Below are 20,828 nucleotides of genomic sequence, written 5' to 3'. Positions count from 1 at the left end.
TGCCCACGGTCTTCACACGCTGCTGGGGCTCCTACAGGCCCTTGGGTTGTTGGCTTTCCTTTGAGTTTTAAAGGGAACTTCCCATGCAGGATTGCTCTCACTCATGACCTTTGCCCCTCCCAGCCCAGCCCTGCTGGGAACATGACCCTTTTGTAGACTATTCTCCCCCAAATTAATTTCATCACCTTTAATAACGCGCGTGGGAGAGCGGTTTCCAGCAAGTAGCACCCGTTGAGAAGCCCCCCCGGCAGCGGCCTGCCAGCCCTCCTCCTCCTTCTCTTTCTTCTTGCAAACACCTACATCCTTCCTGTATTGTTTGAAACCACAAGATAATAAACTGAGAAGCAAACGCTGTCAAACTCCGAGTGGAAAGGTCTGCGGTGAGAGGTGGACCTTCACGCCTCGTGGGCTCCACCTCCCCGCTGCAAATACCACCGGAAACCTCCGTCCTGCCTGTTGCATAACGAGGAACAAAGCCATGGTGCTTGGCTGGCACTTCCTTGTGGTCATCGTCACCTCGGCCAGCCCTGCTGGCTGGATTTGGCAGCCTAGGGCCTGTGGCATGTTCTGTTCCAGGGGGCTCCTTGCCGGGTTCTTACCAGCACGTATTTGGGCAAAGGGCTTTTTCACGTGCTTGGTCCCAGCCAGCAGGTTGGTAGCCCACTGCACCTATGGGCACACCATGAGATAGGGATGCACTGGGAGCTGTCTGCCTTGCAGACCCTCAAGATATCTGAAACACAAGTCACCAGGTGAACCTTCCTATGCCCAGCTGCTTCAGAGTGGACAGTTGTGAACTGACTGCTGCGGCAACCCAAGTCCTTGTGGCTTTGGATGCTGGGCACATTTGAGCCCCCAGGCAGCAGCAGTGGGGAGCTGGATGCTGAGCATAGCTTCAGGTGCTGGGTGCATCCTGTCCTGTGCAGTGTGGCTCTGCTGCCCTGCATCCCTGCACCACTGCAGGACAGTGGCCACCACAGGTTCTTTACTATAAGAGTGGTGAGGTGCTGGAACAGCTGCCCAGAGAGGCTGTGGATGCCCCGTCCATCCCTGGAGGTGTTCAAGGCCAGGTTGGATGGGGCCCTGGGCAGCCTGGGCTGGTATGAAATGTGGAGGTTGGTGGCTCTGCGTGTGGCAGGGGGTTGGAGATTCATGATCCTTGAGGTCCCTTCCAACCCTGGCCATTCTGTGATTCTGTGATTCTGTGGCAAGACCAGTATCACTGCAGGTAGGGACCAAGGTTTGTTTTCAGGCATGGCTACTTGGTGGCTGTCTGGGCAGTGAGGTAAGCTGTCTTTAAGCGCTTGGTGAGCAGAGCAGGACCAGCACTTGCTGACCCATTGCTGTGCAAACATGCTGGCAGACAGTCGCATGCAGCTGAACCTTGGGAAAGATCTGGACGTAGAGAGGAAAGATGAATTGGCAGACGGCTCCTGTGACACTTCAAGAGCTGCCAGTTGAGCGCTGGCACTCCAAGCACACGTGGTGTTGCTTCAAGGAAATCCTTCACTCAGGTTTGCTTGTCACTTGCCAATCCATTCCCTTGCTCCTCTGGGATGGAGGCAATCAGGAAAGTCAAGCCAGTTCCCACTTAGGCAGTATTTAATGGACTTGTTCTTGAGGTACTCTGAGGTTGTACCAGAGGAAATATTTAAGTCCTGATAATACAAGACTTCAATGCTGTCTGTGGCAAGGAAGTTGGAACCCAGATGATATTTTGATCCACTTAATGCTGTTGTAGGAGTGCTGCCCAGTTCTAAATGTAGGGGTAAGTCTTGTATTCCCCACCCCAACCCTGCGCTTCGTGGTGCACTGAACTGAGTGGAGACCCCGAAGTTACAGTGACTTTGGATCAATTTAGACTTGATCTAAAACCCACCAAAAGCACCACAGGATCCTCTGTTCCCATTGTGATCCAGGGCTGTTTCGTGTTTTGGGAGAAGCCCATACAGTCAGTGGGGCTTAATGGGGAGCGAGTGTGGGCACGAGCCAAAGTTGGACAGACTGGAGGAGGTTGGAAGGAACGCAGTAGAGGCACGTTTTTATCTTCTCATGGTAAACTTCTGGATGAAAGAACAGAAATTAAAGTTTGTCTCATTCTATATTCACACTTTCTTTTCATTTTGGGTTTGGGAGAGAAGAAATTATTCATGTCTTCAGCTCCTCCTCTCTCTCTTATTTCTGTCCTTTTCTCTCTGTGCCAAACTCGAAAACACAAAGGAATGGATGGGTGATGTTCATGGTAAGAGAAGACATTTGCTCCAGGTTTTCCAGTCTTTTCAGCTCTACAGCATTAAATAGTGCTGCAACTGTGTAAAAATTGCAACTTAAAAAGACAAAAGTGAAGTGCCGAGTTATTCCAGTGCAGAGAAAAGAAAGGAAATCAATCTGAGGATGTTTCTTGCTTTAATGCTTTCAGTATTATGGAAGGGCCAAAGGAAAAACAACAAATAGAAGCACAGGACCCGACCAGCAGTCTTGCATTGCTGAGGGGGTCTGAGAAACCAGATTTTTCTCACCTTTCAAATGGAAACTATGCATTTGTATTGCATCATAAATTTAGATTGCTTTTCAGTTATTCAAAGTGAGATATTCACTATTTCTTCTCATGGTTTACGGTGCCCCAAACCTGATTCAGCCTTCGGTCTGAAGGTGTTTCCAGTGCAGTCACTGAGTGCTGAGAGGGGATCTGAGAGCCCGCGGAGCTTTGGCTGAACATCTCCCAAACTCTGAGGAGGGCTTTTCCCCCACGTGCTTTGAGCCCACAGTTTGGTGCTTGGGGTGGGGATGGGACCATCTCCCCAGAGCCCAAGTGAGGGAGCCAGGAGTTGCCCACTCAGCTCCCAGTGGGACACCTGGTGGGATGAAACTCATTTTGCTCACGCTCAGGGTAATTAGCGTGATGTGCTCTGAGTTTTATTAACTCAGTCTAGCTTTCCGGGCTGGCTGTCCATAGGGAAGGCAGCAAGGCCGTGGCCCTTTGTGACCCTCGCTCAGTGACTGAGGTGATGCGAGGAACCCCCAGGCGGTGGCCTTTGTGGATGGAAATGGCCTTCACGTCCATCCTGTCCCTCCTTCTTCCTCAGATAACTTTAGAAGCTGGCAGAGGCTCTCCGTGTGACATTTGCAAGCTTTTGGCAGGGCAGCCTGGGGAATGCTTGCGCTCTTTTTTCCCCCTCTGTATCCCGCAGTGATTCAGGTGAGTGGGAGATTGCACAAGTCCTATAACAGGTGGTGCTACCCAACCTCTCTGCCAAAAGACCAGCCACAATTAAAGCAGTTAAGTGAGGATCTAATTACAAAAACGCCACGCATAACTACAGAAATATTTTGTGTAAATTGCTGGAGGATGAAAAATTAGTATAAACTGTGCTGCAAGCCAATAAATCTACTTGTAGTGTAGTGCTTCCGGAGACAGCATCTAGCAAATGCCTGCGTTCCAGAAAAAGAAAAATGTTCAATATGTTCTGAAATGCCTCTATCCTGTTTCTCTGCTAACTTCCCCCAAGCCATGCTGTCTTCTGGAGAAGTCCCAAATCCCTGGGATTTCTTCCAGCCCTCCTCCCGTGGCAGGCATTACAGGCTCCTAACCAGGAAACAGATGTGAATGCGTGTTACCTGAGTGCCCCAACGGGATGAAGGGATGTGTTTGGGCACCCAGCATCCCCACCAGACTCCTGTTGTGTGGCACAAAGGGAGGCAGCACAGAGCTGTTGGAGCAGGAGGTGGGCCAGAAAGCACATGTAGCTCCTGCCAGCCCCAACATCACTCCTTCATCACTCCATCACTGTCCCCCTGGGTGCAGATGGTGGCCCTGGTGTTCCCTGTGGGACCATGCAGAGCAGCACGTGGCCCCTCAGCATCGCAATGGCCTACAGTTCTGCAGTCTATTCTATAGTCATAACTGTCTTCCATGATCAAAATTCATCTGGAAAACAATGAGACACGTTGATTATGTACTGAAAAGCAGTTATTATTCTTTCCTCTTTCCTTGCAGTGAAAGGTGCTTGGTTCATAATGAAACTGTAGTGTGATTCCAGCTCGAGTAATTCTATCCTCCCCCCAAAGCTGAGAGCTGCCAGGACCCAAAGCTGTGCAGGTGACTTTACAAGCAAGGGCCAGCCCTGCAGCACCTCCTGGCATTGCTCCTGGGAGGTGAGGATGAGGATCCGACCCATCTCAAGGCTCCCCCATTGAAGGGGGCTGGGAATGATGAGCAGCCTCCCCCAGTACCCAGCCTGATAAGGGGAGAGCACACAGCCCCCACTACGTTCCTTTGCTCTTGGAAACCTGGCCATCCCACTGCAGCAGATGCGGGGCAATATGTGATGCACTGCCATGAGAAGTTATATCTAATCCTGGGCAGAGTCTTGCCATGGGCTCCCAGCCCTTTGCTGCCTTGGAGACACACGGGCATGAGCATGGGCAGAAGGGCAAAGCAAGGCTAGCAGGAGCCCTGGAGCAGCTGAGATGGAGAGTTGAGCACTCTGTTCTTCCAGCCCTCCTTTAGCTGCACTCATACTGCAAACCAGCACCCCAGTATCACCTGTAAAAACACCCACCTCGTACATTCTGCATTAGTTGACTTTCTGTCCCCACAAATAATGCTGGCAGAGCAGCAGAAAGCTCTCTAATGGGCTCACAGAGTAATAAAGTAGCCTCACCAGGAATAAAGCCTAAAGCAGTTACTGTGCCAGGTATTATGCTGATTGACCACATTGCAGTTCAAAGTCAAGAAGAGTTGAGGATACAGTGATAAAACATTTGGTCTAAAATCAGACTCTAAATTGCCCTTTTGGACAGCACAGCATTTCATCCAGGAGAACTGTTATTCCTCTCATCTCTCCCCTGCAAAAACTCACTGTTCAAAGAGATAATTTTGCACTGCTTGTGTGCTGAGGTGAGGAATGCTGCACTCTGAGCCGTGTGAATGCTCATACTGAGGTGATGAACCATGGGGGTGCAAACTTCCTTCATACACCTCCCTGCTCCAAAGGGTTAACATTGCTGAGATCCCTCTGGTGAGACTGGGAAACTCCCCATTACATTTCACTGTGTTGCTAATTACAGCCTCACAAGCCCAAGTCAATTAGCGAGGTTTCTTCCTGGGTGCCTCTTTGCCTCTTGGATTTCTTCTCCATCATTAGGAACTCCTGCCTGGGTCTGGCTTGGATGCGCTGGGGTTGAACTTGGTCATCTCAGTGGTCTTTTCCAACCTTGGTGATGAGGATAAGGGGTTGCTCCTTGTCTAGGAGTAGCAGCTCTGCAGGCAGTCTGGCAGCAGAATGTGAGCAGTGCGGAGCAATTGCACCTGCTCACAGGAGGAGAACAGGGGGAGCTGATATCCTTCTTCAAACATGGAAAAAATTACTGCAACAAGGAAAGCAATGAGTTCTCTGTGATGTTCAAACGTGAGGGATTTGCTCTGTAGGGAGAGAGATTTAGGTTAACCACCTGGAATTGAAAGGTTCTCAGTGGGAGGTTGGGAGCACAGGGAGGGCTCGGGCAGGTCTGACCCCAAGGCACACAGGGAGGTCAGGTAACTTTTCAGAGCCAGTTACTGCATTTTCTACTAAAGCTAATAGTGAATAAAGGCTGATGTCACTCCGCTCTACTCAAGGGTTGCTGTGATTATACCAAAATGGGTAACGGGACAAGGAAGAGGCACTTGGTGCTTTTTATCTGTGCCATTCAGAGAGCAGGAAGGTTGGGGTTAAAGCATGTTACAGCTCTAATGAAAGATGATTCACACCGTCATGTCTTGATTTCACTCCCATGCAGAGAAGGCAAATATTCTCAGCAGAGGAGGCACCGCTCAGTCGCTTGGCAGTAAGGCTGTGATGGCCTTGGGCGAGTAGGAGAGCACATCCTTCCTGCCAGGCTGACTGCACGTGTTGGTGTCCCAGGGGCTCGCCATCCCATGCCGTGTTGCCATTGCCTCCATCTCTCCCAGCATGCAGGGTGGGCCGCTCCCAAACCCAGCGTGCCCTGAGCCACCTGCAGATCTTCCCCACCGCCCCGCTGAGGGCAGAGGGCAGCATCTGGGTGGCACAGACTGGGATTTTGGGGTGGCTCTTTTGGATGTGCCAGCGGGTCGTAGGGGATTCTGCAGCACACATCAACCAGAGGACAGAGCAGGATGACCTCCAGCATGAGCTCCTTGCCCTGTGTGATGGACCAGAGCTTGGCACTCTAGTCGGACTTCATGCAATAAGCACAGGGCACAGCAGCATTTTGAAAGAGTATATAAAACCATTGGGCAATGAAAAAAATCATTTAGCCCACAAAAAAACCCTTTAAGCTCGAAGGGTGAGCCCCCTCTGAATTGTTAGAATGGTCTGAAGGCTTAACAAGTTATTTAAAGTCATTGGAGGATATAAGTGTTAAGGCCACCTTCATCATTAACAGGTAACAGTGGGAATACTAGGATCTTAACTATGAGATTTGGACCTAAACATGACCTGATGCTCCCAATTGCATGAGAAACACAGCCATGCTGCCACTTCACATTTTTCCATTTAAATGCACACTGGCAGAAACTAGGCTTTATCTAAATGACTGCAACCTGTGTGCTAGGAACAGAGTGTGGTGAGACTCCTATGGACAAGGCTGCCTCTGAAAATAGGCTTAAAACGGTACATTAACCAACGGGTTTCCACCAGACAGGCAGCCTGGGGTGTGAAATTTCACATTGTGTTCTACGCCATTCACATTTTCCATCCTTTCTATTTGTTCTTGTCCTTCTCACCAGTGTTTCCTAGGAAGAGTTGGAAAGGGCTCTCGTGGGCACCTGGTGGCCCATGGACAGGGGCACGGGTCACTCCAGGGAGGTGGTGGGGACACGGACCTGGAGGTGTTCAAGAAATGTTGTACCAAAGGACACGAGCTGAGGGGAAATATCGATGGCAGGTGGGTGGTTGGACTGGATGTGAGAGGTCTTCCCAACCTTGGTGATTCTATGAGTCTATGATACGATTCCAGGATTCTGCACTTCTGTAGCTCAATGCATTGGGCAGCTGCTCAAAGCACCCTCTGCTGAGCGCAGGGTTGGTGCTTTTCAAGGCAGCAAATGAGAAACACCTGTCTGCTGTGGTGGTCATTGCTCGGTGATCCATCTTCACTGCCAGAGGTGGTCCCAGGCATTCTGAGTGAAGTCCTGTTGGCCCAAAGCAAGGGGAAGAAAACGAGTGAGGATGTGGTGGAAGAGGAAGGAGGGATGGGACAAGGACAAGTCACGGGCACCACGGCCGAGGCCAAGCCCAGCATAAGGAGACACTGGTTCAGTTCTATTTTTCTTATCTTTTATTATAAAGAAAGGTAAGATAAGCATCGTGAATGTGCCAGGTGCTGCGAACACAGCACTATCAAACAACATAAAAAAGTAAAATAAAAATAAAAGAAAAATGCACCTTATGAGAAACCGTAATTATGCTCTCTAATTCTTCATAAATAGACGAAAAATCATTGTCAGCAATTTTTTAAATAGATGGACATATGGCAGGAAAAATATAATAATGCCATACAACATGGATATAAATCGTCCATTTCTTGCTGTACAAATAATAGAAACAAGTTTGGCAGGCTTTTTTTTGTTGTTTTTTTTTTTTTTATACACATCTCCCTTCTATGTATAACTAAAAAATGTGCTACAATTAATATAAAATGCTTTTACTATAAAGTAAACTACTAATTTTTTTCACAAAAAAATCTTAAAGATGTCTTTAGCACAGCTCTAAAACACTTAGTAAACTACTTACAACTATCCAACAAATTATATTTTCATGATCTGTTTCACATTTTCCCTCCCATGTTTTGCCTTCTCCTCTCACCCCACCTACCTAAGAATAGTTTTTATTTACTTTTTGTATTTTTTTTTGCCAGACATCCAAGGCCTTTGCATGTACAATATTCACACAAACTTCACATTTTTCTTGCACAAAGTTTAGTGCTGTTAGCAAGTCAAAAGAGTGCATCCTCCTACTGAGCTGGCCTAATGCTTGAGGACACCAGACCTGGGCTTATGCTGCATCTAAAAGCAGTTCACTAGGAAAGTAGTCTGTAGCTAAGCTGATGGCAAGCAGAAAAATTGTGTCCTTATTTCATTATTATTTTTTTTTGTTGGTTTTGTGTTTATTTATTTTTTTATATTATTTTCTTTTTTTTTGTTGTTGTTGTTCTTTGTGATTAACGAGGTTCTGGTCTTCCACGGAAAGTAGACTTTAGAGTTCAAAAGCAATCAGAGAAAACTGCTCTTAGAGCCTGGGGACGAAGCCAGCGACGAGGTGCAGAGGTTGCTCTCTTGGCAGTACGACTTGCTCGGAGCCTCGCCACGCTGTCTGTAAGATAGACCCTGCCGCGTGTCCTTCATCTGAGCCTCCTGGGACAGATGGTGAGCCTTAGGTGAGGTAGAGTGCCTTGTCCCTCGGCAGCATGCTGTAAGGGAAACGAGAGCAGGAGGTGAGACGGGCAGCAGGGCGGCGCTTGGCAGTCAAATGGGCACTTGCTCAGCCATCTGCACACCTGGCTCAGGGCCACACAACACCCCGAGCTGGAAGGCACTAACGGGGATCGTGGAGCCCAACCTCCGGCTGCACACAGCGCCACCCGAACCCCGCGGCTGGGAGCAGCGCCCAAACGCTCCTCGAGCTCCGGCAGCTCGGGGCTGTGGCCCCAGGAGACGAGTGGGTCCCTCTCCCACATTAAAGCACGATGTGGTATTGCTCTGAAGCCCATTTCATTTCAACGGGCCTTATTGTTTGCCCAGATCCGATCGTCTCCACAAAGACGCCTTGGCCTTAAAAGTAGAGAAGAACACTGCAAAGCTTTGGGAAATTCTGGTGTGGGTGTGATTGTGAGTGGAATAATGGGAAAACAGCAGCCAACAAGCAGTGCTTTTGTTGATAGAGTGCAGCACAGACGAGTCTGCATTTTGCTAATCTCCACGTTTTATAATCTGCATTTTAAATGCAGAGTGCTCCCTACTGCACTCAGCAAAGATTTAATACCAGTGAACAGCAGAGAGGTATTCTGATACTAAAACTTCATTAATTTTACAAAATAGGCTACAGAACACTTCCCAGTTCATTACAGCATATTGCCATAAATAATTGAACCTGAACTAAGTGCATTTGTGATGTTTCACCTCTGTCTTTTTATAAAGTTTGCTCACTTAGTGTCTGATTTGGAAATTTCCCCTGCTTAAGAGTGAATTGCTTCATAGTTAGCAGGGATTGGTGAGGCTGCCAGAATCTGGATGGAGCAGCTGGCTGTACGTGGACAAGGTTTACCTGAGATCATCTCCTCCTTAACCCCAAAGAGTGGGAAAAGAGGAGAAAAGGTGCTGAATGCCGATACCCCAAAAAGAACCCAATCTGGGTGGGGAGGCGAGGCCTCACTTTGCAATCAGCCCGGATGTGACTGCAGGGAGCACCATCACTTCTGGGCTTCAACACTTCTGTGCCACACTGCTGGGCATCCACAGCTCGCCCACCAGGTTGGCATCGATCAGGGACAGCAATGCCAAGGGAGAGACAAGCCAGCACACCTCTGTCACAGCACCAGGCAATGACACACAGGTACTGGTTCTAAGCAGCTCATATAATTTGCAGGCCTAGGCTATGAATGAGGTGAAATTCATTGGAATTTTTGGAACACACAGAATAATGCAGGCTGGAAGGGCCTTGGAACTGCCTGGTTCCCACGCAAAGCAGGGTCAGCACTGAGCAGGTGGCTCAGCATCTTCACTGGGCCTTAACAACATGTCCCAAAACCTGGAGGATAAAGTCACCTACTGCTAATGAAAGGAAGGAGGTAGGAAGAGACTGCTATTCAGTGCTGCCATCACAAACCTAAACAGTAGGAGACAAATGCAAACAAATGCTGAAGACAGCTTTGGTATGGAAAGAGAAGAAAAAAATGGTGAGATACCTGTAGGAATTTCGAAAGTATTTGCAAACTGAGCTGCAACCAGGATAGAGGGGAGCTTGGTGCATTGGAGAAACTCAGTGCAAACGCAGGTATTTGGTGGGTGCCTGGGAATGAGCAAGTGTGAGAGCAAGGCTGTCAGGTGGGGGAGACAGGGGACTGCGTAAGTCTGTGATACGATGGCAGAAAGCAATGAAACTGGATGCTGCAATTGCTTGTGGGAAGTGATAGTCATGCACTAAGATGAGGAAAGGAGGCTCGTGTCTTTGCTAGAAGGCTGGGTTAGCTTGGGCTCGAGCCCAGAAAGAGCTAGAAAAATTGGATGGAAGTCAGTGAGCACAAACTCATTTTAAATGGAGAGAGGATGGGCTAAGAAACATCTAAAGCTCCCTCTAATATGGTTGATTTATGAATTAAGGAGTGTCTGTTTGAAAGATCCTGGAATCTGAGGGGTGTAAGGGAAGAAGAAAAGTTTCATAGCATTATAATCAGTACCAGTTGGCTGGGGGGAAAAAAAAAAAAGCTTCAGCAATCCTTCCTAAAGAGATCTATTAGATGGGGAAGGACAGAGAGAAAGCCCACCTCATTAGCTTTTCAGACGTCTGGATGACAAGCACAAAAGGAAAGCAAGACTGGGAGGTTTTACCCCAGCTAAAGCAGTGCCAGTGCATCACAAAAGCTAAAGAAATGCCAAGGGCAGGCATGAAATCAGCATCCTCATCTGAGCAAATATTAGGGGCTGGTGGGAGCAGGTGGTGATGGCAGTGCTCGTGCACCAGGCTGCACAGTGAAATGAAGGGAAGCTGGTCAGTCTTGGTGCAGGAGATGCTCTCTTAAAAGAGATGGTGACGTTTTTTTGGTGCACTAAGAGCTCTCTGATCTATATGCATCTGAGTTCATTTCTATAACCCACTCTCGTAATTATCTGGCAGTCTCTGCATAATCTGTCTGGTTTTAAAATGATTTTTTTTTCCAGGAAGCTGTGATAAACCCATGAAATTCGATCTTTCTGCTGTGACAAAGTCATGAAATGCATGAGCTTTGATCATGAATTGCATGGGCCCTGTGCTAACAATACAGCGCTACCGCCGGATGGCAAAGGGCTTGTTTTAGCAACACAAAACCCAATCCTGCCTACAATGTTAGCATTTCCCCCGTGTCTGGAAGTCACCTCTGCTCAGCATCTCCACAAATAAGCCTCCAAGCGTTTTGCCCGCAGCATCTAAAATGATTTTTATCATCGAGTGCCAAAGAACTTCCTCTCCTGGGGCTGTCTGCTGGGCCTTTGCTAAGCAGCGTGCCAGATTCCGCACTAGAGCCCACAACAATCCCCATAGCTGACACCCTCCGCAGGCAGATACAGCCCTATTCTCATGGCTTGGTGAGTTATTTATTTCCCTGAAAGGAATAAACGTCTGTACAGTCTGTGCCCAGCCCAGCAATTGTAAGTGCACTGCTGGCACAGGCGGGAGCTGCACTCTGAAAAGCCTGGGAGCTTGCTATTATCTCCAGTGAAAGCACTGTGTTCCAGCACTTCAAGCAAATCAAACAATACTCAGAAGCTACCAACCTCCTTCCCTACCTGCTCTAGCAGCAGCCACCGTGCCTGTTTGACAGAGCACAAGAGCAGGCTTGAAGCTGTTAATGCTGAGCCAAGAGAGCTGGATTAGGCTGTGTTTGGAAATGGCTTTTACACCCTCACTCTTGGCCGGCTTTGAGATGATCCTGATGTTTTTATTTATTGGGGAATTCAGGCAGCATTAAAGGGACCTTTGTGCAGGCCCTTTCAAGGTGTAAGTGGGAAGATCTGGACAGAAGTCCACCTGCAAGGTGCAGAGGACTGAAGTATCACCTACTGTACCTACTGTAGGGAACCTGCTTTGGCAGGGGGGTTGGACTCGATGATCTCTGGAGGTCCCTTCCAACCCCTACAATTCTGTGATTCTGTGATTCTGTGATTCTGTGATTCTGTGATCACAGCTCCAAGGAGGATGAGGCTTTGTGCCCTCTGTGCTTAAACCCTGGGATGGACAGAGACAGCTAGAGGAGACCGTGGCCTTGGTGGTAAGAGTGATCACTTCAGAAGCAGGACATTGCTTATGGACACGGCCAAACACTCTCCAACACCAGTATCCATTTGGCCTCCAACCCCAGCATCTCCTGGGATTCTGCTTGTGGTACACTACAGAGCCACAAAAAGTGAAGCTCTTCAACATGTTCAGTTTAAGCTTCTCTAGCAAGCAGCAAAACCACAAATGCTGCAATAATCGTAATCATAGGGCATAATCACAGAACCATAGAATCACTATGATTGGAAAAGACCTCTCAGATCTTCTAGTCCAACCATCCACCTACCAACAATACTGCCCAGCCTGTCCCTAAGTACCACATCTACACATTGCACCAAACACTCACAGGACGTGGATACTTTTGTACTCTGGGTGACAGCCATGCTGAACTCAACGCACATAATGGGCTGGGCTTCCCTGTCTTGCTCTGGAAGAAAATGTCTCAAACCCTTCCATTGCTCACGGGATGGAAAAACTCCAAAAAGAGAAAGCCATTCATGTCCAATGAAAATATTATCTGTGATTTTTAAGCTACCTGCCTCCATAATCAGTCTTTCAACTTGCTGTCCATTTTGGGGTAGGTTCCCAGCTGTTGTAAGCTGTCAGACTTCCAACCATTTACAAAGACATGTTGCACTCTGTGCTTTGTGGTTAAAAAGTGCTGACCCCTTTTGCTCACAGGAGGCAGAAAGACCTCTGCAGAAATTGCTCCCAGAACTCAGTGATGAGTAAACCAAGTTTAGTGGCACTTCAAGCAACTCAAGTGACTCAAGCCTAGGACTCAAGCTATGGGAGGAAGCACCGTGACAAAGAAATGCAAATTGTTTGTGCAACGTGACATCTTCCTCTGTTTATCACCCATCCCTTTTGGAACAACAAACAACCATACGTTCATAGATGAGATGAGAGAAAATATGTGAGCAAAGCCCTGCTGTCTACTGGCCTGCAGTGGTTAATGCCACACTCTCTGCTGGGGTAGTCATTGTCCCACTCAGTGCTTCCTGCAGGGTTTGATGCACCAGGCGAACGGGGTCCAACGCTGTTTGGAAACTCAGAGGAGATGTGTGAGAAGTCCTGTGGGGTGGAGAGAAAAGGAAGGGTTAAATGCATGGACAGAGGCAGGAGACACCGAGCATCTAAGAATATTGCACAAACATGATTGCATGCCCCAAAAGCACTGCAGTGCAGGGTGTAGAGCCATTATATGAGGAGAACAGCCCAGGACCCAAAGCTCCATGGTGGAGCTGAGCAGAACATGAGCTGCTGCAAGCATGTATCCATGCAGCTACATCTCCCATCCCTCTGCCCCTCTGTTATGTGGGTCCTCAAGGGAGTGGTACGTGGCTGCAGGAGAAGCACAGCCAGGAAAGCCTTCACATCAGTATTTGGGCAATCGAACCCATTTTTCCACTTGAAGTGCAGCTCCCTTTGCAGTAAGGCATCAGCCCGTCACAGAGCATGGTAACAAGGTGAGGAACAGCCACACAAGTCTCTGTCAGCTGTCACTGCTGGCAATTTAACGAGGGCTCTGTGGGGCTGTTTGATCTGAAAGCCAATCATGATTCCAATTTTGCGGGGCCTCCTTAGTTAGGCAATGCGTATGAAAAAGCAGAGTTGTGGCAGTTACCTGACCAAGATTATGATTTTATCAGAAACATCCAAATTAGGGAAGCAAGTCTTTTTTTTTCCTTACATTTAAATTTTTACTAACAAACACGTGGAATGAAGCTTCACAAAATGCTGCCCTCAGCAACTACAAATATCCCAATGAATGTGATTATGAGGATCCCCTGAAATACCAAGGCTACATTTGCTTATGCAGAGCCAAAGCACTACCAAAGTGTGGGAGAAGTTATGTGGGATACCCTGAGCAAGCTGGAAATAAAATTCTGTGCTTGGATTTACTTTCCCAGATGTATCATCTTCTTCTAATGGTCAGGAATGACTGTGCTTCCACGTCCCTGCTCTCCTTTCCCCTTCTTCCACTGTAATAGCTATTCCAAAATGAACAATTTTTGTTTTCTCAAAGCTAGTCCCAAACTGAATGGGTCATATTATGTGAAAGAAAGCTTTGTTCATTGCTAAAGTACTGTGTGAATTTTGTGATATACAGCTAGTAAACATGTGAAACCCAAATTACTCAACCATCTGGGTGAATAATACAGTTAAAAGTATCATCAAGTAAATGGTAGCAGCTGTGAATTCAGAGCATATGTCCTTCACTATGAATAGTTGGTCCAGTTCATATTCCAGATGGAGAAGCTCTGGAAACCACTCATCTCCCTCTCCATATACTGGCATGTTCTCTATGAGACAGAGGGCTGGTTCTTGCTGCAGCCTGTTTTTCCTCCAGATCCATGTTCTTATCAGGTTTAGAGGAGCAGCAGAGACTCCTCAGCCTGGCTGCTCAGTGCTGCCAGCCACAAGCACGGCTATGGGTGGTTTCTTTCAGCAGATTTTACACATGCCTAGCATAGGTCTGTGTGATTCCTGTTGCTGTTATGCTGTTAGCACAAGGATACATGTAAGTATCCTCTTGGCTCCCTGCCACAACAGCAACGTCCTCCAATTGCTAGGCAATTTTGGGAAAAATATTCATTATGTCCTTTTTTTTTTTTTTTTTTTTTGTGGCATTCCCTCCATCCTTTTTCTCTTCATCCTGGTGAAACACAACTCTGCTGTTCTCTGGTGACCTTCCAGCTCCTCTTTTGGCAATGTTACCAGGGGGATTCTCACTGCCCATCTCACTGAACCCATTGCTTCAGATGACCATCGGTGAATCCAGGCAAGGCTGAGGGACCACAAGCATAAGGAACTTCTACCAGGGGCAAACCCAACTCCTGCAGCTTTTCCCATGGACAAAGCCTTCACTGCTCCAGTTGCAAACCCTGCCCTGTCTGTGGGGGTACTGATGCTCCTAGGTGTCTCAGCACTTTGGACAACACCACCCCAAAATGCGTGATGGAGGATGTGCAAAGTGAGCAAAAGCCAGGAGAGGCTTCCCTGACTGCCCCCACTGGGGCTGATCTCCACGCTATGGTGACTCACACCAAAATCCTTCCAGAAGGGACGATATCTCCACCCCCAAACCACACAATGACCAACTGACCCAACGCAATGAAGAGGAAACATCCACCTTTTATCAAGCACATTGCAGGTCATGCACTCACCTGCTGCCCGGGAGGCGAGGAGTTCATGGGAGGCTGTACCTGTAGTGCCATGGGGGGGGGACAGGAGGGGCTGCTGGGGGACCTGCTGCATGCTGATGGGCTGGCTGAGGAGGGAGCTCTGCGGGTGATGCAAGGAGAGCTGCTGGTGCAGGGGAGGGCTGATCTGGAAGGCGGGTGGTGGGGAGGCACTGATGCTGGGCAGCATGGGCTTGGAGGGCAGGGTCCTGGGGAGGCTGGGGTGGCCGCGGTAGCTCTGCAGGTCCGATGGGGACAGGAAAGAGCCCAGGCCGGGGTAGGGCGACGAAGCCTGCGGTGGCATAGGGTACATGGTCTGCTTGGGTGGGATCATCTTGGAAGGTGGGTTGGTTTGGGCACTTTTCGTCTCCCCCTGGTCAGCAGAGCTCTGTGGGAAAACAGACTGGAAGTGGGTGAGGGAGGAAGGACGCACCATCATCCGTCCCCAGGCACTTGTCCTGCCCAACCACGCAGAAGCATGATTTGCACCAAGATCCTCCTGGGGCTTGGACCGATCATGCTGCTGAACTCTACGCCTGTCCTACCCAGCACATGCACCTCCAGCCCAATGGCTGGGCACAGAACCCGGAGCTAAGAAATTTAAGTCCAATAACTCAACTGTGTGTTGAAAAAGTTTTTCACAATAAGACTGGTGAGGCACTGGCCCAGAGAGGTGATGGATGCCCCATCCCTGGAGGGGGTTCAAAGTCAGGTTGGACCAGGCTCTGAGCACCTGATTTATCTGTAGGTATCCCTGCTCCCTTTCAGAGTGGCTTCAAACTCAAATGATTCTATGACTGTGATCTGGCAGAGCCTGGAGCACAGGAGAGGCACTAATCAGCATGGAGACAAACTGCCTGTCCACTGCTCACTGCTTAGGCCCACGTAGGTGGGTGACAAGATCACTTTTGCTTCCATTAAGGAACAAATGGGACTTTAAAAATACTCCTTTCTTAATCTTGAGCACTTCTGCAGCCCTGTGGGGTCTATAGTGCACAACACAATGGTGGCCTCATTTCTGAAGGAATAAGAGAAGAATAACAGGACATTATCTGGCTCGGACAATGAGGTTTTTATCCGGCGATGGGCTCTGTAATGATCCTCCAGATCTTTTCTCACCCATCAGCAGGGAACACACAGTGCTGTTTTACTCAAAATAAACTTGTTCTGCAAAAAATTGGTCATTGGAGAAAAATGGATCCATGGAGTGTGGTGACTCCATGCCCTCCATACCCCACATCACTGCTATACATGTTCAAGGTAAAACCCTCATAGGTTTCTGGAATAAGAGCTTTTAAATCCCCAAATAGTTATTTCCACCTCCGTTTCAGACATCTGTCCCTGCTGCTGTTCTGTTCGCAAGTTAAGACAGTGACAGTGCTCATGTCTGTGCCAAAGCTTTGAGCCTGCCCAGCCCACACCACAGTCACATGGATTCCACAGATGATGGTGGATCTGGGACATCACGTTATCTCCTGTAGCAGCTAAATATGATTAGTAGGTACTGAGGGTGTGGTATAGATCCAAGCACATACAGTACATCTAGCACAGCACATCCAGGGAGCATGAAGCGGACAAGGCATTTTGCTGCTCCAGCCCCATTCTGCCCCCCAGAGTGTCCTGAGCATGTCCCAGCACTGGGCCAGGAGCTGCGGGCTTGCTGGAAAGCCCACAAAAGCTTTGTGAGTCTTTGCACTCGTGACTGGCCAAACACAGCAGAGATGGATCAAGGCATGGACCAAGACATGACATGTTCAAAGAAGAACTAAGGCACCCTAAGAGACATGGCAGCAGTTCAGTACCACTGCAAGGTGCTTGTGGGCAGGAGATGGAGCATCACTCCAGTAGAGGTGGCCTCACCAGTGCAGGTCTAGCCTCCTCCCTCACCTTTCTCAGTGTCGAGATATGGGCAGCAAGGAGAAGCAGGTTTGTGGGGTGGCAGCTACACGAACTACCATCTGTTGGCACTCTTGGAGCTCACGGTCCAGGGCAGGTGGGGATCCGTCCCCCTCCTTTTTGTGTGCCCTCCCTCAGTCCTGGCACTACCAGCATGATTACACAGTATTCCTTACAAACTCAGAAACCCAGAAAGTCCCATGGGTTGCAGTGAATTCATCACTGCCACGTGCAGAGACAGCATGTCCCAACATACCTTGGAGACCAGGCTGGCCCGGTATGCAGCCAGGGCTTTCAGATACTCCTTCTTGGCAGCTTCTGTTTTCCTCTTGTATGCCTGCAAGGACCAAATAATGAAGAATTACGATCGAAGCAGAATGGGGTGCTGCTGGGTTGGCTGCACCCTCTCTGCTCTGTGGAAGCCTGCGTGACCCAAGCAGGGATGGCATTCTAAAACACAGCATGAAAATCTCAGTTCTTCCAGGGAGGAACTGACTTCAAATCAAGCAAATAAAGCCCTGAAAGGCTTTTATAGGGTGAAATCTCTGTGTTTGCTTTCTGAATAGGAGCTAGAGGAGAGTGAGATCCAGGCTCTTGGTGGAACAACACAAGGCCAAGTCCCTGAATTACCTTAAGAAATGGCGAGTCATTCAGAAATCCTACACTATTGCCTCTCTTTCCTGGCTTTCCCGTTATTAAACCTAAAGTTCCTACTCTTCAGCTTTTCTCTGCAGCCCTAGCAGCAGGGAGGTCCTTTCCGCGACATATCAAAGCTGAGATTCTGGCCTAATCTCATGACTTTGTGATCTGGGGCTTGCAGAGAAACAGCAAGTAAAACGAGAAAAAGCTTTGTAAGAGTGGATTAGTGTTTATTCTCCTTTCTTCACCTCACAGCTTCACAGGGTTGGTCTCCTTTCTGCCCCAAGTCTGGTTCCCGTTGCATGGAGAAATAACGGCGTTCTCCAGGCAGGATGGCTCCCTATAGGGTGAAGCACATCCAACTGAACAAGCAAGAAGAATATTTCAAAATAGAATAAAAAATACAGGCGAAAGGAAGAAACTCCCTAGAAAAATATCTGTCAGCTCTCTGCTGGAAAGTCAAAGCCCTCCTCAAGCGGCACAAATGAAGGTAATTTCAATTAGGACAGCATTGCATATATTTCATTCTGCTTTAAAAACAGCACCAGCCTTGAACAATCAGCACACTGAAGCCTGGTGGGGAAATACAGCTAATTTCTGAGGAGTTCTGTTTGCTTGCTGTTGTACCAGGCCCTGAGCATGGGCACATGGGTATGCTGCCCATACCCATGGGATGGTGCTGGGAGGTGATGGATTTGGGGTGATGACTTCTACCAAAAGAGCAGGAAAAGTAAAATTACTGCAGCAGAAGAGTCTTTGTGAAATTTGTTCGAGCAAATTGAGCAGAATTTCCTTTTCCATTTGGGAGTTTGACTCAGCATTGCTTTCATGTTGCCCTTTTATAGTTCTTGTGCCACCTGCCATGGCAGCACCCTTCCAATAGCAAAGAACTTCCGAACAGAGGAACCAGCTCCAGCAGCCAAGCCACCCAGATCCTTGAATTTCTGTCCAAAATCACTGCAGATTAGGTATATTAAAAAATGATTGCAAACCTTATTTTCTCCACTAAATCGGGGAATTCTGCAATAAAGCGTTTTGCCTCGACGTGCTGCAGATCTGCAATTTTCTGAAACGGAGCGTTTTCCTAAGTTTGTCTTTGGCTTTGTGGCATTCAGGAAGTATTGCTTCGTTCAGAACAAAATTACATTTTGAAATGTCAGCCTGAAGAAGAGTTTGCCCGTGAAAAGCAGCTATTTCTTCAAGCTGCACCCTAATAAAAGCTATTACTTCTCCCTACAATCCTTGCCTCCCTTACACCCTTCACCCGTCATGGTGAAACCAGAGATCCCAACACAGCATTTACTGTAAAACAGAGACGTGGAGTTTCCAGCAGCTCTGCTTGTAACAGATGCTCTTAAGGGCAGTATTTGATGCTGCACAACAGTAACATATGAATTCCTTCATCTCAGGCTGCTACAACGTTGGCCACAGTGGATATCCACACGGATAGGTCAGTTATTTGGAAGACTTGTCTGAAGAAAAGCTGCACTTCATGGCCATGGGCAGGGAGAGGGAGAGGGTTGGGAGAGGGCTGGTCTGTTACACTTCCTTAACCTAAATGCAAATAAATGGATAACTAACCAATTCAGTGCCTACATTCATCTCGGGCACTTAATCTTTCTGTGCTTTTTTCCCTACTCTCCATCTGTCCCTATCTTTCCCAGCACATGGCACAGCTGCCCAGGGAGTGGGTGGAATCATCATCCCTGGAGGTGCTCAAGAGCCACGGAGATGTGGCAATGAGGGACGAGGTTTTGTGGCATGATGGTGAGGGGCTGATGGATGCACTAGATGATCTTAGTGGTCCTTCCAACCTTGATGATTCTACAAGTCTACAGGCACTGCACTGTGCTGGTATCTTTGCCCATGGCCAAGTCCCAGGTCTATTCCTGTCCCCATGAATGGGGTTCAGGGCAGGGCAAGGGGACATCAAGCCTACGGTGTGTCTGTGGATGCTCTCCCACACCCAGCTGTGTCCATCTCACAGGCGTTCCCAACAGTCCCCCAGCTTGGTGACCATTCCCATGTGCTTCCTGCTGGGTCATCTGTCCGAGCACACAGCCTTTCCTGCATTCACAGTCTGCTCTAATGAGAATGCTTAACAGCAAAAATGCAGCCCGCCGTGTCACACAGACCTGAGCACAACTTCTCACCAATCCTCTCTGCAAAAGCAGCTTCACTGCAGTATTTATAACCTTTACAATTTTAATTTAAACACTGACAAACCCATGTTACTTTCTAATTAAATCCCATTCTCTCCCAGGGATTTTAATTTCCAAGTAATTTATCAGATTTAAGGATCCTCAAAACATTTTGCATGTTTTCCTCTCTAACCTGCCATGCCCGCTGACTTATTTTTCCTACTTGCTAGCGGGAGGATTCATTAGTCATTAAGCGAGTGGGTGGGTTGGGGGGGGAGCAGAAATGGTTAGTGATTATGAAAACACGAAATCAGAGCTGTGAGAAGCATATGTTGGGATCGTAATCCTGACACCTCTGTGTCTCAGCAAAGCAGCTAGTAATTGTACCGTAATGAAATGTTCTTGTTTGATAACCAGTTAATTAGAGAAGACAATTATTCCGAACCCCGCTGACGCCCACGAGCAGCTCGGTGTCGTGCAGGCACAGAGTGGCAGCGGGAGCTGTTATCAGTAACCTCTGTTCCCAGGCATTAACAGCAATGCTGCTTTCCAAGCCTGCAGAGGAGCGAGGGGGACACTGCCCAGACCCACCCTCCTCCTCCATGCAGGGGATGCCTTGGTTTTACATTATCAGTGTCTGCTGATCCTGGTGCACAGCCCCCTGCTGCAATGCCAGGTGGAGTTTGGGGCATTTTGCTTCTAAAAAGAGATAGGGGTGGAGGCTGAAGCTCGATGTTCCTCAAGGTCCTTTCCGAGCTGAGCTGCTCTGTGATTCTCTGATAGACCATGAGGAGAGAAAAGCTGACAAGCAGAGTGACCTAACCAAATGAAGGACTCCACTGACTTAGAAGACCAGGAGGAAGCACAGCCTCCAAATGTGACACAGCAAAGAAGGAGGCAGTGACCGATACTCCACAGATAGGAAAAGAGGCAATGAGCTTAAACTGTAGCAAGGGAAACATTGGCTAAGCAAG

At 48.4% G+C, this 20,828-nt stretch overlaps 1 protein-coding gene across 1 annotated transcript in view; it reads right to left on the bottom strand.

The window, feature by feature from the left end:
• Nucleotides 1–7,925: 7,925 nt before the first annotated feature.
• TOX2 (TOX high mobility group box family member 2) overlaps nt 7,926–20,828 on the bottom strand; it is a 68,821-nt gene continuing 55,918 nt past the window's right edge. Inside the window, 5 exon segments of the mRNA XM_042834519.1 lie at nt 7,926–8,433; nt 12,937–13,067; nt 15,164–15,223; nt 15,225–15,566; nt 17,331–17,411. Of these exon segments, the coding sequence (XP_042690453.1) occupies nt 8,397–8,433; nt 12,937–13,067; nt 15,164–15,223; nt 15,225–15,566; nt 17,331–17,411 (651 nt within the window). The 3' untranslated portion in view covers nt 7,926–8,396.

The sequence above is a fragment of the Centrocercus urophasianus genome, unplaced genomic scaffold (assembly GCF_019232065.1).
Source record: "Centrocercus urophasianus isolate 14NV4802_14NV808 unplaced genomic scaffold, USGS_Curo_1.0 seq_47, whole genome shotgun sequence".
Taxonomy (NCBI): Eukaryota; Metazoa; Chordata; class Aves; order Galliformes; family Phasianidae; genus Centrocercus; species Centrocercus urophasianus.
This window is presented reverse-complemented; position numbering and strand designations above follow the sequence as displayed.